Here is a 17,195-nt window from a genome sequence, read left to right on the forward strand (position 1 = left end):
TCTACTATTTTAGGTATATGTAGTATAACTTAAGCATATAACTTAATATATATATATATATATATATATATATATATATATATATATATATATATACATATATGTTGTATTCTTTGACTTGCTTTGTGCTTAGCCGTTAGTTAGTAAATATATAAACTTTACTTATAAACTTATATAACATATGTAAATATACCTATAATATACTAATAAATACTATAATATATATATATATATATACCAAAAAAAAAAAAAAAAAATAGGTTTTGGACGTGTTTGAACCGGACCGGTTCCGTTTCGGGTTTTTAACCGGAAAACCTTGAACCGGTGGCCGGTTCCGGTTTTTTGACCGGTTACTGGTCCGGTCCGGTTCAAACGGGTTAACAGATTTAAGGTTTGTTCAAATTCGTGCCTAATATTGTAGCTCTGCTCCTGACTTTATTAGTCAAGTATGTGCCTTCAGGACCAAAAAGCTTAAAGGGCCATGCTATGCCGAACCCATGACGCATCAGTGTCTGAAAAGCCAAAATTGCTACGTTTTGGCATCACATTCTATATTTGAAGAGAATTGGGATGTATCATTCCTTTCCACTAATCTTCAACTTTTTCTTTTTTCCTCTTTTGAATATGCCACTAAGCCAATTATCACCCTTTTGTTTATGTAGCGTTCTTTCAAAGTTGTGCAACTTTCTAATCAAAGCATCCAACTTTTATTTATTCTTAAGTTTTCTATTTTTGCCAGAAAGTGACCACTTGCTCAGTTTCACGAGGGTAAAAAACTAAAAATTATCCCCGTTTGGTCAAAAATATTTAACGATGCCACACAAACGTAAATCGCTTTTTCGTTTACGTACTTCTAGACCACTTATGCTTGTCTAAAATTTTGAACTTAATGCATAATAATATTGTCTTATTATAGTTGATCGTTGAAAGTCAAGTCTCGATACCAAAATTCTGGGACAAGTTGTTATACAAATACATCCATATATATCTACATTTTTTGGCACTTGATGCTTTCGCCTCAAGTAAACTTCAGTTTGCTTTTTTAATTTGAAACTCTTAGTTGAGCTAATGGAGATTAACTTTTTGTAGGAAGTTCAAGAGGAAGGAGAAGAAATATCCTCCAATAATGTTTTTACGAAAGTAAAGTTCTTGGTGATTAATAACTTCTCGAAATTATTATTCTAAAATTTCACTTTTCATTGTTCTTTTTAGGTTGGTATAATATAAAGAGAGAGTGTCAATAAATAACACATACCCGTCATACTTGAAAGGAACTTCTCAACATATGGTCCAACAGTCTGATATATTTAGGATGTGAAACTATATAAGAAGAAAAGCTCATATATCATTATTAGTGACTTTTATTATTTCTTACCTGAATTGTTGACACACATATATATTCACACACACACACATCTTCTGCTTGATCTTCTGCCCCGTCATGCTTTCGCCTCAAGTAAACTTCAGTTTGCTTTTTTAATTTGAAACTCTTAGTTGAGCTAATGGAGATTAACTTTTTGTAGGAAGTTCAAGAGGAAGGAGAAGAAATATCCTCCAATAATGTTTTTACGAAAGTAAAGTTCTTGGTGATTAATAACTTCTCGAAATTATTATTCTAAAATTTCACTTTTCATTGTTCTTTTTAGGTTGGTATAATATAAAGGGAGAGTGTTAATAAACAACACATACCCGTCATACTTGAAAGGAACTTCTCAACATATGGTCCAACAGTCTGATATATTTAGGATGTGAAACTATATAAGAAGAAAAGCTCATATATCATTATTAGTAACTTTTATTATTTCTTACCTGAATTGTTGACACACATATATATTCACACACACACATCTTCTGCTTGATCTTCTGCCCCGTCATGCATATACACATGTTATTTTCTTTGAATCATCGTTAGGCGGGAAAGATTTGGTGAACTAAACCATTGCATGAGTAGTACTAAAAGTTTGGACGTTAAATCAAGTACCTATCTAAATACAATACTAAACAGTTTAATAAGTAATTTCTATGTTAAGATGCATTACGCGTTTATTAATAGTCATAACATAATTTCTTTATTATTTGATAGAAACTAAGAGTCCACCAAATAAACAAAAATGATTTGAGAAAATATAGAAAACTCTGATCCTTTTTTTAAAATGTCTTTAAAAATCTTGATTTTCATGATTTCATTTTCTTAGTAAATAACAAAAGATATATACGTGTGAAAACTCCTTTTTAAGGGATTAAAAATCACGATTTTCTACCATGTGGAAAACCCGTATTTCCAACTTCACTAAACTTTCCAACTTCAGCATTAAACCTATTGCAAGAAAAAAAAATTAACCTCTTAATCCCTCACCCCTTACAATAACTCTATTGTAAGCCCTTTACAATGACTCTATTGCAAAGCTACAAACCTTGACTAACTCTAGCCAAGAAACCAGAAAAAAAAAAAGGTTGAAAACTGTCCTACAATGACATTTCTTGAAAATAGTGTAGGATTACAAGTACAGAGCAAAATGACAAAGACTCAACAAACCTAAGGACTTAAGACATCTTCAGTGTCGGGATCTGGTCCTTGATCGTGGCAGCTTTGTTCTTGAATGACCCTTGAGCAGAGGCGGCTAGCACTTGAAAGAATCTGATTTTAGGTTTTGCAAGTGTTAGGTTGATCCTTGTAACATGTTGTGTATATAGGAGGGAGCATGTGAGAAGAGATAAGGACAATTCATCTTTTGGTTTGGCCACTAGCAGTGCACTGTGCTGCTAGTCTTTCTTCATTCATCTGATAGAAGAAACTTTATACAGAGTTGATTATAACGACAATCAAAGAAACTGATCAAACCTGGTCCCTTATCTGGTTCCTCAGATATGTTTGGCAAATCATCAAAACATGGAATAACATAACATATCATATTCTTTTGTTTTTTAATGTACGTATCAGTCCATTTTAAAGATGGTCATTTTTGTACTACATATTTTTCTTCTTTGTTTGTTTGTTTGTTGTTGTTGTAACTGGTTTTTGGATAAGTGTGTAATCATATATTGCGTGTACCTACCAAACACGTTATTAAGATGTATTTCTTCCTTTGTTTTATAAAGTGAAAATTCTCATTAAAGTATTAACAATTTACAACTTGGACTAGACTCCTTTATTATTAAGGGGAAGACATCTTTTCTTCTCTTTCGCCATCATTTCTTTTTGCTTTTTTCAACCTTTTGGCTTGAATAAATTCGATTTTGTGCTAAGCAATTTACGATAGGTTAGAACGCTCCCTGCCCAAAAAAAATCTGCATTTCTGAAATTTGAGCTCAATGTTTTTTACTAAGAATGGAGGGATGTAATTATATCTGTCGTGAAAATATTTCATTAAATGATAAGAAGATAAGTATAAGTGACAAAATCCTTTTAACCAATTGTCACAAGCTGGTCTTTGTCCAACAAAATCAGTCGATCCTAAGTCAATTTTGATGTTTTGGAATTTTTTGTTAAATAATTAAAAAAGAATTGTATATTTGTTTAATATTCTATCCATTTAACCAAAACTTTATTTAAGTATAAATTTTAACCAGTAAGATCCGCTTACTTTATTCCTTTGGACACTCCATGCATACGTGTGCAATCTGAATTCTCTAATCAATTACCATTACGTAAATAAATATTAGTATACAAAATTCCAAAAATACTCCCCCTGCCTACTTTTACTCATCCACTTTAAACTTTTTTTTATTTAAAAAATAATAAATAAAATATATAATTTACCAATATACTCATTAATTGATACATATTTTTATTAGATTTTAAAAATGATTTGAAATGAGTAATTAATACTATAGATAAAATAGAAAAAAATTAATTATTTTATCTTAATATACTAAAAATTATAAATAAAAGTGAAAATTTATTTTTAAAATATTAAACAAATAAAAGCGAACAGAGGGAGTTAATAAATAAACCAATAATAAATGAAAGAAGAAAAAGAAATACCCCATAAAAGGTGACACGCTGAAGTAACGCGTATAGGAAATTGTGAGGATAAGATTCCTATATATATTTAGAAAAAAGAAAACGTGTAATTTAAAATTTGATTTGTATAAATTTACAAAAAATTCTGAAATCAATATATTATAAGTTTCAAACTTCAGGTGGTCTCTGTGTTGAACAAAATTGAACTACATACTTATCACCAAATTTCAACAAGGTGATTCCTTTCTTCTTCTTTCGTTAATTTAATGTGTTTTTGGTGTTTGGGTTTTGAATATAATCTCTTTGCCAAATTTGTGCTTTATTTTTGTGATAATTTCAAGATTTTTATTTTGTTTCTTGGTGGGGTTTAGTCATTTATGTGATAGAATTTGTTTCAGTTTTGATTTGGTAAGGTTTTGTTTTTCCTACTTTTTTTGGCTTGAAGTATGCAGTATTAATAAATTTCCTGTATATCCATGTTTGTATTTCTGTGTTACAGTATAAGATCTTTCTTTGTGTTCTGCATGTGATCATGTATTTGTTTTGCTGCATTGATCCTTAGTTATGCTTAAGGGATATGCTTATTCTTGTTTTTCAGCATGAAATAGGCCTAAATCTGGTGGTTTTAGATCTTTGGTCCTCTTATGTTATGTATCCCCTCCAGAGACGGATTCCAGAGCCGGATCGAGGATTTATATTTTATGGATCCAATCTTAAGATTTTTCGTATTGGGTAAAGTTATAAGTTCATATATACTATTTATTACAATTTTAATAATCTTTTACACAAATTTATGCTCCGCTTCAAAAATTAGGGGTTCAATTGAATCCCCACTTACAATGCTAGATACGCCACCACCACCTCTCTCTCCAGAGGTGGATGCAGGATTTAAATTCTATGACTTCAACTTTTAAGGTTCTTAGCATTGAATTCTATTACATTTTTAAACTTATGGGTTCATATATACTCTTTATTGCAGTTTTATGAATTTTTACATATGAATTTATCATCCGCACTGAAAAATTGGGTCCATATGAACCCCGTACTGACAAGCTCCATTCGCCACTGTCTCTCCCCTAAACTCCCATTAGAAAATTGGGGGAAAAGAACTACCCAAATCTCTGATTTAGCATGGTAGTGTTATAGTTGTACTAGTTTGATGATTGATCTTCTGTCTTGAGGGTGGAAGAGATGGAGCTTTTTCCTGCCAATACCGGGCAAACAATTTTTATTGGTATAGAAAAAGTTGATCTTGTCCAAGGATGTAGTTTTGTACAGCTTCTTCGTTGTATTTGAGTAATTATGCTCCCTTTATAAAGATTCAATTAGATATTCAGCTTATCAAGTTGTGACATCCTGAGTTGTTGTATAAATAGCCTGTTTGGATGGGCTTATGCCTATAAGCTGTTTGCAGCTTATAAGCTAAAAAAAATAAGTTGGGGTAGTCTAACTTATTTTTTTTGGCTTATAAACTGAAAACAGCTTATAAGCTGCTTTAGATAAGCTAAGTCAAATGGGCCCAATTATTTTTTTGAGCTTATTTTAAGCACAAAATGACTTTAAGTTGGCCAGCCAAACACTCAAAAAAGCTGAAAACAGCTTATAAGCAACTTATAAGCCAATCCAAACGGGCTCAAAATCAGGTTAGTTATTCATGGCCTTTAATAAAAAGTCAAGATACAGTAATGAGTTTAATGATAGCATATAAGCCAATTGGCTTCAAGGACAGTCTGAAATTTGTTTGCTGTTCGCCAAAATTTTAGTTTATTTGGTCGAAATACACTCGCAGAAAAAGATTGTTGACTTTCTAAGGGATCTTTCCCCGTCCGCGCCGGTTAGATTGATTGACTATAAGGATCATGCTCTACTTGTATTAAATGTTCTCCTTGATGAGTGACTAAGTAAATTCATAGATTAAACATAGATCCGATTGTGAAACAAGGTTATTGAAGTTGCTAGTCGATGGAGGTTGGGTGGTATTCAATTTATGGGAATTAATAATCTCCTTTTTATCTAACTAAATTATCCAGTCTGAATATTTACATCGTTATTGTTCTTGTTACAGTCCAGGCTCTGATAATCGAATTAGAAAAGAAAATGGGGGACAAGCATGATGACAAAGGACTGTTTTCTCATCTTGCTGGATATGCTATGGGTGGTCACCACGGAGGCTATGGCCACGGGGCATATCCACCTCAAGGATATGGATATCCACCACAAGGGTACCCGCCTTCCGGCTATCCTCCTCACGGTGGATATCCACCAGCAGGATATCCTTCTCCTCACGCTGGATACCCACCACCTGCATATCCTCCACATGGTGGATATCCGCCTCCTGGTTATCCTACCGCCCACTATCCTGGTCCATCACCTTCACATCATGGTAAGTCATTGCTTCTCTGCTTTTAAATCTGTTTCAAGATGTAATTTCCTCTGTCTATTTGCATATCCCGTGTTCTCTTTCTCGTTGATTTTCTGATTAATTGCCTTTTTTTTTGTGGTACATTGACTAAATTAGTGAATTATATGTAAGGAGTACAACGAGATGATCTGAAATCTCAAGGGTGATAGTCCATACTCCATAGGGGATTGAGAGTGGAGCATTAGACCCAGCCCCTAACATTTAGATCCTTAACTTGCATAATTGCAAGGGGAGGGCAATGTCCCTGGCATGTAGCTTACGAGTGGTTTGCTGCAGAATGGGTTTCACATGACCTCAAACGCATGATCTGATGATCAGATTTTAGTTTTAGTTTGGATGTGCTTTTGTATATATGCTTCCTTGTTTTGTTTTCACATGGATCTTCACCATGGAATTGATATTAATTTTACTAGTACTTGTCTTGACTTATATATATATATATATATATATATATATATGTATGTTTTCTTATGTTTGATGATCAATTATTAGTTTTGGTTTTTCTCAGCTTTGATAGACTAACATGAACGACACCCCAAAGAGAGTGCTGGCATCTCGTGTATATTAGTAATTTGTTTTTCTCCTTCTATCTGTGTATGTCTTTGCATTTTCCTTTTAGAATTCATTATTTGACAAGTGAATCAGTGGCGGAGCCATGATTTTCACTAAGAGGGTTAAAAAATACAAAGAAGTACACGAAGTAGCCAAAGGGGTTCAACATCTACTATATATACATAAAAATAATTTTAACCTTGCATATGCAGTATACAATGTAATGAACCCCCTTGCCCTTACCTAGCTCCTCCTCCGAAGCGAATGCTTGCTTCTTTTGAGCCACTAATGAGTACATGAACTTGTAGTACTGTAAAAACATATTTTATTAGTACTATCTTTTACGTTACAGTTGTTTAACTCTTCAGAACTTTTACAGGGCATGGACCTCATATGGGTATGGGAGGAATGTTAGCTGGTGGTGCAGCAGCAGCTGCTGCTGCATATGGAGCTCACCATCTCGTGCATGGTCATCATCGTCCTTATGGCCATTTCGGCCATCATGGCAAGTTTAAGCACGGAAAATTCAAGCACGGAAAGTTTGGCAGGCGCTGGAAAAGCCATGGCATGTTTGGCAGGCACAAGTTTGGCAAGAGATGGAAGTGATTCATTGCCCAAAGTTACAGGATTGCTGCTATTAGTTAATTCTTGCTTGTTATTTTTCTGTTGACGATAGATTTCTGGTTCATTTTGGGTGTCTATTCACTGATATATGTGTATTATCAACACTCAATATGGTTTCGTGTATTAATAACTCTCAGTTGAAGTTGATGACTTACTGCGAGGTGTCATTCATATTATTACATTTTTAAAGTCTGATCTTGATAGTGAGGAAGTCAATGATTTTAGCTTATAAGCTTGTTTTCGTAGCTTAATACATGGGGCATGTCCGAGCATTTGTCATCCATATTGGATTGGAAGAATTAATTGTTTGTTAATTACATCTCAAACCGAAGAAGATATCAATGGAACAAAAATGACTTCTGTTTTATTAGTGATCTTGCATGGCCCGAGATGATTTATTTACCATCTACCCAATTGATTTTACTCTGTATTTGCTGCTTAGTCATTAATAATTTCAAAGGTTAAAGTTATGTACATTGACAATTTAAATAAGGGAAAAGGGTCAAATATACCCCTCTACTTTACTTTATTGGTTAAATATACCCTCCGTTAGCCAAAGTACCTAAATATACCCCTTTGTTAGTCAAAGTTGTTAAATATACCCCTACATGGATCGAAATGCCCAAATCATATAAAATTAACCATTTAACTTACAAAAAATCATGCCCCATAATTTTAACCCGACCCGAGCCACAAACCATGCCCTAGATTGGCAGCTTATCTCGGCTTTATTCATTAAATCTTTCGAAAATTTTTATGGACTAATTAAACATTTATGCTTCAAAGAATTTTTCAAGAACAGTGGTTTAAAGATTTTGCAATATATCAAATTCCTCGGAACTATAATAAGATAGACCCATTAGTTTAAATAAAACAGTAACTCAACAATTTTTAATCATTGATTAATTAAGTTATAATAAACGCTCGAACTATTGTTAATTTTTTATGTCATTCATTTAATTCACTTAAAAATTGACATAAAATTCCTTTACAATAGTATTTCCTAGTTCCCGTGCACAATGCATCTTTTCAGAAGCAAAAAAAATTATCAACTTATGTACAATATAAAAAAATTTAGTCATATTCAATTGACTCTTTATGTCTAATTGCAAAAGCCGAAAGTCATTTTTCAACGTTCTTCATTGTAGCTTTAATATGCGTCAACAACGCTAAAGCTTCACCCAAAAAGAATTCACATATAAGATTCTCACCCAATTAGAAAGTTGATTATTAACGATGTTTTTAGAAAAGTTTAAAGAATAAAGCCGATATAAGCTGTCAATCTCGGGCATGATTTGTGGGTCGGGTCGGGTTAAAATTATGGGGCATGATTTTTTTAAGCTAAATGGTTAATTTCATCTGATTTGGGCATTTACATCCATGTAGGGGTATATTTAACAACTTTGATTAACAGAGGGGTATATTTAGGTACTTTGACTAACGGAGGGTATATTTAACCAATAAAGTAAAGTAGAGGGGTATATTTGACCCTTTGCCCATAATCGTTAGACTCTTATTTACCATCTTTTGCATTACTATATTAGACATGTTATGAATAGTTACACGTTGTAGGTCTAAAAGAAAAAGAAGATTGTCACTTTATAGATCAAAGCGTTATAGTCATGCATGAATATATATATATCATTTAATTTTTCAGCCTTGCCCCTTTTGTGCAACATACAGATTAAAAGGTATCAAATCCCCTTAAACATAAATGTTTCATCATGTCAAAGAATCCTCAACCGTAAAAACCATTTAAAGGAACAGAATTCTTTTGCCTCACAGCGACTAGTGTTGGAATTCATTTTCCCTTAACGTTATATGTTTCTATCGCTTTAAACCCTAGTATACAGTTTTTTTTTTCTTTTTCTTTTCTTTTAAACCTCCATCACAACTTGCCCCAAGGAACATTATGTCAAAGAAGAAAAAGTTACATAAGAAGAGGCCTCGGCCAGCCCCTTGAAGATGGTACATCATCAATTGTTCCATGTGATATTCTTTTTTTCATCCTTAGTAGGCTACCCATTAAATCTTTGTTACGTTTTCAATCTGTTTCTGCACCATGAAATGCTATAATCTCTGACGAAGTATTCACGAAAGCTTACCGTGGTCGATCCAGAGCGTTGGGACGTAAAAAGCTCTTGTTACGAAGGAATTTTACTGGCGAGTACGAGTTTGTAGACTTGGAAATTAGTCCCCGAGTTGCCACAAAAAGGCCACACTTTCCTCTAAAGACATTTGGACGTGTTGATCATGATCGCTTATGCTCACATGATGGCTTGCTATTATTAAGAAAACTTTGGGGTGACAGGACGTTAATTTTGTGGAATTCATCAAACAGAAAACACCAAATCCTCAAAGCTTATGCCTACACACCTCCTCATGCTTGTGGGTTGTATTATGATTCTACTACTCATGATTACAAGATTGTATGGATCTATAACTTGCTTTATGTTGTTTATTCCGTCAATAGAAATTGTTGAACGACAAAACCGACTCTCCCTATACTAAAGCGAAGCCTCCCTAGAATACCACAAGCAACTAATAATTCATGGTCATGGCACTACTAAAAAATCCTGATTTACCTAGGGAATTTACCGAGGGACGTCCATCGATAAACAGGATTTACCGAGGGACACCATCGGTACTAGGCTCGTAGGGAATTTGACCGTTGGTAAATAATACCGAGGGACACTCTCGGCAAATACCGATGGAGACCCTCACACATCCCTCGGTACTTCCCTTCCATCATATTGAAGCAAAATTAAATATACCGAGGGACGACTCTCGATACTTAAAAAATATATATAATATTGATATATCATTTACTGAGGGACAGCAATCGGTATATTAATTTTAATCAAATTAAATTTTTAAATACACCGAGGGACAACCCTCGATAAATATAAATATTTCACAATTAGATTTTTCATTTTACCGAGGAATGTCCATCGGTAAGCTAAATGAAAAGCACTTTGATAGTTGAAAAATAATGAGGGACGTCCCTCAGTCACCTGAAAATACGAGATTTACAATTACACATGTTACCGAGGGACTGTATCGGTAAGTCCCTCAATATTTCTGGTAATATTTTGGCAAGCATTGCCTATTTTTCACTGTAGCACCTGTTATAAAAAACATCTCAATAGCTGATTCAATAAGAATCAGAAACGCATCCAACAACAGCCATCAAAACAATAATAAAAACACATCAAAATAATTCAAACATTAAAATTAAGCCAACAAAAAACGTACGAATCCAACCAACGTCAATGTTATCCAAACATATACCATCCCACTAGACTTCAAACAATCCAAAATAACATAAGTTAGAACAAAAATAACAACGGACACCTAATACTCCATTTCGACCTCTCCATGCTCCCTGATCCTCCTCATCCTCTACATCCTCACCATCATCATGATCGGGGCTCGGGGGCGGAGAGCGAGGCAACTTGATGAGGTTACACACCTGATTCTTGAGTTCTTTGACATCTGACTCAAGATTTATCCTACGTCGCTCCTCCTCCAACCTTTTCTTACGTTCCTCCTCATAATTCCTAGCAAGTTCCCGAAGTTCGTGTCGCATCTCCTCAAGCCAGCTCATTTGACACGGTGGCGAACTTCCTATACCTTGCAATCCACGGTGGAGGCGGTGAAAGTTCTTCTCGAGCAAAGGCCGTATGCTCTTCCCTTCGTCACGCCGCCGACCACGTCCAACCAACGAGAGATAGTTTGTTCCTCCGATGGCATGATTGTATTGCCTTGATCATCGGTCGACTGACTCCTAGTGAGCTCCTCCATCGCTTGAATATACCGATTCTACATAAAAAGTAAACTTTAGTTATACCTTAAGGAAAACTTACGCCTTATGGGGCATACTTTTAGTTATGTTTTATGGGACACACTTTTAGCTAAGGCATTACTAAAAGTTTCCCTTAAAAAGTTAAAAATATATATATATATATGCTTCAAGGGAAAGTACGCCTCCGGCGGACTTTTAGTTATGTTCAACTAAAAGTCTGCCGGGGGGGCGTACTTTTTAGTTGTGTTAAGTAAAAGTACGCCGGAGGGCGGACTTTTAGTTGTGTTTAAGTAAAGTACCGCCGGAGGGGGCGGACTTTTAGTTGTGTTTAAGTAAAAGTCCGCCGAAGGGGGGCCGTGGACAATTAGTGTTCATTCAGTTGAGAAAAATTGGAGGCCAGGACAATCTCATATTTGAAAAAGGAAGATGGATACTAAAAATCTTCCTCGTTAATCAAATGGAAAATGCTTTTGCATATTACATGTTAAGCTACCGAAGATAACGTTTTACAACTCTCCTTGGCCAATACATAAATAATAATGTGATAGGTAAGATTAACCTCTACTTTTCTCTCCGTTACAGGTCTAGCAACAACAAAAAACTACTGTGTAATATTATAGCAGTAGACAGATAGTAAAAGGAAAATGGAGCAGGATCAAGAAGTTTCCGGAACGAAGATTACAATAATAGAAGAGTGTTCTTGAGGAGCTATCCACTTCACTGGGGAGATTCAGTGGAAGATGGAGAAAACAAAGAAGAGAGCTATGCAACAGAAGGCCAAGAAGTGAAGAGCGAGACTTTCATGAAGAAAATATTTATAGCGCTTTTCCATTGGAAAGGAGAAAGAGCTTTATTATTTCGAAGGCTCAAGCATAAGGTCACAGTTTACTTCATTACTTGTCTTCTGCTCGGATTCAAAGCTCCTAGAGCTATGATTTCAGCTTAATATCATTTTGTCTATGTAAAAAGTGCTATCAATAGTTGAAATTCCACCTACTTTACTAAGCAAAAAAAAGTAGACAGATATCAGTAAAAATACTCAAATTGCCTTGTGTCTAACTGCTAATATATCAGACTTCTAAGGAAGTTCTGATTTTATAACCCTGAATCCAGTGATCTCCATTTTGTGTCCATAGAATAAACCAAAGTGGAAAACAAAAAGCTATCTTTACTAACAAATGAGACATAAAATGCTTACGACTATCTTTCTAAACTAAACTATACTTCCAAAAAACACAACTAATAGAAAGCTCTACCATATTTTACATTACTTGAATATTTTAGTGTATTTGACAAAAGACTAAGCTTTGTCGATGATATCAGGCATTAAGTGCTTTTCTTAACTTACATACTGATATTGACATTGACAATCCATAATAATTCATAATGAAACACATTTTATAGTTCATGAATAAGCATTAAATGTTTTATTTGCGGTATTTAAGTGATCAGGTGTCTTATGTCTTACCAATAACCATAAAAACAATATTACTAGTCAAATATATTTCACATAAGTTTAGAGCTTACATAGGTATCCTTCGCAGTGGCTCGCTTAAACTTCTTTTCCGTCTTCAATTTTCGTATGTGTCTTCTTCCATACCTCATGACGATTGGGTGGTCTACCAAGAGTAACTTACTTGCAAATGAAATAAACAAAGTTAATGTTTTTTGTCATTATTTGTAATTGTATTTGCTACCATCCAAATGGTTAAACAATTACCAATTTCCTCTAGCAGTCCCATGGACACCGAACCACAAGTGTGCAATGAGCCACCCTTCTCGGACTTTCGAGCGCTGCCTTTGTCTGTCGCCCCCTCGACAGACTTTTACTTAACACAACTAAAAGTACGCATTCCTTCCGGCGGACTTTTTAGTTGAACATAACTAAAAGTCTGCCGGAGGGGGCAGACTTTTAGTTGTGTTTAAGTAAAAGTCTGCCGAAGGGGGCCAGGACAATTAGTGTTCATTCAGTTGAGAAAAATTGGAGGCCAGGACAAATTTTAAGCTGAGAATACTTCAAATTCCTTCAAAATAATTGCAGTAATTAATGACTTCAAATAATAAACCTTACCTCTTCAAGAATATAGAAAAAACCGTAACTTTGTCTCCACTTTGAAATTGCAAAGTCAATTTTTTTGCTTTGTGTTCAGTGTTGCTTCCAATTCCACAAATTGGGTATCTTCTGCCCTGTATTCTCAAACTAATTCATGTCTCTTAGCTTTCCTCTGTTCGTGATTGAAGTGGCGCCATTGAGAATTTTGCCTGTGATTGAAGTGGCGCCGTTGAGAAGAGAGCAAAGACAAATGATTCTACGTAGTCCTCATTCTCTGTAGTCCTGTGAATGAATTTTGCCTCCGAATGTTTGTTTGGGGAAATGGAATGATTAGGTTAAAAGTGCTCTATTTTTCTTTTAGCTAAAATAAATGGCGCCTAAGTTCCCGCTGTTGTTTTTTTCCCCCAACTTTTTTCAGTTCTAGCGCCTAAGTTTCTTTTATTCTAGCTTTAGTTTTTTAATTTTTTTTTTTAACACAAATAGGGATGGGTAATGGAATGTATATACTCTCTCCGTTTCAATTTATGTGAACCATTTGATTTTATATGAAATTTTAAAAAATAGAGAAAGCTTTTAAACTTGTGATGTTAAATGAGTCACATATATTTTATGTGGCTATAAATCATTGCATAAAGGTAAATTGTTTCTAATTATACAACGAGATCATTCTTTTTAGCATGGACTAATAAAAAAATAAGTTCACATAAATTGAAACGGAGGGGGTATTAAACTATTTATAATCTTTGAGATAATAAGTAAATAAAAATATTAAATTTAGATAATAACCATCAAATTTTGTAGAAAACTTGCAAAACAATTTACTTTAAACAAATTGATAACTCAAATTAGCCTATTTTAGATCGAATCACCCGAGTTGAATAAAATTTTAACTTAACAAAAGATATATTATATATTTGTGAAGACAAAATTGAGATTGTTTTAATAAAAGATGAATTTATTATAAAAGAGTGAAAATAAAATTTTGTTTGGGAATGTCAAACCAAATTATCTCCAAACAAATCAAGAATGACTAAACTTATACAATTTTTTTCATAATATTGTTTTCTCAAAATAACTAAGGCCTCATTTGTTTATATGAAAATTAAGACGTCAAAATCTAAACGCATATCTTAATATTTAAGATATGCATTAAGAATTATATGTCTGAATCTAAATACACATATGAATACTAAGATATTGTGTTAAGGTCTGAATACTACATTATTAAGAGTTAAGACAGTTTGCTTTACAATATCTGAATGTGTAAAATATGTCTTTATTTTAAAAAAAATTAGTATGAAATTTAATACAATACAAAATGAATCTAATATGTTATCAATAAAATATTTTTTAAAATATTATATGAAGGCTGGTGTGGTGGCAATACTAGAGGTGGTCTTGTAGGTGTCAATGAAGATGGTGTCGGCTAATGGTGGTATTGTAGGTAGTAGCTAGTGGTAATGAATGCGGTAGTAGTTGGTGGTGGTGATTGATAGTGATAGCTAATAATGTTGGTAAATGACGACGGTGATTGACGATACATAGTGGTGAAGGATGACGGTGATAGACGATATATAGTGGTGATTGTGGTGATTGCGGTAGTCATGAACGATGGTGTGTTGTAAAAATGGTGGTTGGTGGTGATGATTGTAAATAGTGACTAGTGGCATTGTACGTTGATTATAGTAATTGATAATGGCGTGGTTGTGAGTAGTGACGATTAATAATGGTAGGCGGTGACAATAATTGATAATGATGGGAGATGTCGTAATGGTAGCGATAATTAAATAGAGGAAACGATGAGTGCCATCTTTGTATAATTTTTCAATCGACATTTTAATGATATTAAGACTTTGTTACTGAGATCTTTAATAATCATTCGGACACATTAAGTAGTTGTAACATAATAGATTAATATCACAAATACAATTTCACGTATCTTGTAATTATTGACGTATAGGCTAATCAATCAATGATATTTCTTAAAAATACCACTCATGCACTATAGACTACTTAGTGTAATTATCGATTTATAAGTTAATCAATCAGTATTACTTAAGAATACCACTAATATACTTCTACTTACTAGAATTATTATATAATAGACTTATCAATCACTAACATTACTAAACAATACTTCTAATACAACACACTTTAACCATTGTCAATTTATAAGCTAAACAATCATTAACTTTTATTAAGGATGCCACTAAGAACACTTCTATTTATACTATGACTTTTTAAACTTATCACTTATAACATTCTTTAGAGTGCTATCACTATACACTTTTACTCGGTACAATAAATAAGTGGTACTAGTTAATTTTCTTATGATAAGTCTAGAAATGTAATATAACTGAAAAAAGAAAAAAAAAACTTTAAACAATTGCCGAGGGACTTACCAATTGACACCATCGCTATTTTTTATTTAAAAAATATAAAATAATTATTTATTAAATAATCAATTTTACATATTTAATTTACCAAGAGACATCCCTCGGTAATTTCAAAAGAAAACTCAAAATAATTATATCTACTCTATCGAGAGACTCCCTCGGTACATTTTATTTAATTTTCATTTATTTTTTATTAACATACGATGGTGTCCCTCGGTACGGAAAAAAGAAATTCAAAATATTTATATTTATATTACCGAGGGTCTCTCTCGGAAATTTTAATTTGTTTTTTATTATGTACCGATAGAGTCCCTCGGTATAGTCAATTAAATGTTGACTTTAAAAAAGTCAAATAATTTACCGAGTCCTGTCCCTCGGTATCTTTAAAAAATAATTAAAAATTAAAATATTTGACTTTTCCGAGGGACGCCGTGGCAAAGTAACTCGGAATAGTGACATCAAATTTGTCCCTCGGTAACCCGTGTAGGTAAATAGCTTGTTTTTAGTAGTGTGGCGAAGCCTCCCTAGAATGCCACAAGCAACTAATAATTCATGGTCATGTCTATATAGTCCGGGTTTTAACACGGAGGAAGGTTGTGTTAGAAAACTGTGTTCAGAAAGTTAGAAACAGAAATCAGAAACTGGAAAAACCAGAAGCCAAAAAAAAATCAGATCATTTGACCGAATCTGAATCCGAGCCGAGCGACGACGACGGCGCGAGGAGAGTCCCTCTTCTCAACCCTTTAAGAGCCAGAAGAAGTGCTTTCTAATATAAGCACATAACTTTTCCTTTCTACCACCAATGTGGTACAAAGCTCCTTTTTCAAAGGAACTTTGCTTTAAACTTCATTTTCCTTCCATTGTCTTTTTTCCCTCCATTTCTCATTCACACCAACTTAGCTAGCTTCAATCATTAACTAGCTTTAACAATCTCCCACATGAATGGGGAATGACTATATGATGAAAAACATGCATGACAAAAAACTGTGTGATTCGTAAGCAAGGATTAATTATAAGTAGATTTCTCTTTGACTTTCCGTAGTGAACATATGTCGGATATACTCGGTCAATCGGTAGATTTGATATCTTTGAACCGTCGATCTTTGGTGTATACCTAGACAACCACATGTCACACAATTAACCCTTTAACCATTTTTGGTTCTCATTGTTCTGTTCGTTTAAGCCATGAACACTTATATAGGTGATTCCTAAATGTGTCATCCCGTAGATACACTATTTGATATACCCCGTATCAAACTTAGAAACCATTAAAAAGCCTTAATGCTTGATCCTGGTACTGAACATTGTCTCATCACGAGAATGGACCAAAAAAGTTATTGTGACAATGTTGAACCGTCATCAATGACTTTGTTTGTTCT

At 33.8% G+C, this 17,195-nt stretch overlaps 1 protein-coding gene across 1 annotated transcript; it reads left to right on the plus strand.

The window, feature by feature from the left end:
- Positions 1 to 4,033: 4,033 nt before the first annotated feature.
- LOC132063482 (glycine-rich protein A3) lies at positions 4,034 to 7,741 on the plus strand. Its single transcript, XM_059456031.1, has 3 exons — positions 4,034 to 4,199; positions 6,035 to 6,347; positions 7,318 to 7,741. Exons 2-3 carry the CDS (start codon positions 6,062 to 6,064, stop codon positions 7,542 to 7,544), a joined length of 513 nt encoding a protein of 170 aa, XP_059312014.1. The 5' UTR covers positions 4,034 to 4,199; positions 6,035 to 6,061; the 3' UTR covers positions 7,545 to 7,741.
- The last annotated feature ends 9,454 nt before the right edge of the window (positions 7,742 to 17,195 follow it).

This window comes from Lycium ferocissimum, chromosome 7, assembly GCF_029784015.1.
Source record: "Lycium ferocissimum isolate CSIRO_LF1 chromosome 7, AGI_CSIRO_Lferr_CH_V1, whole genome shotgun sequence".
NCBI classification, from domain to species: domain Eukaryota; kingdom Viridiplantae; phylum Streptophyta; class Magnoliopsida; order Solanales; family Solanaceae; genus Lycium; species Lycium ferocissimum.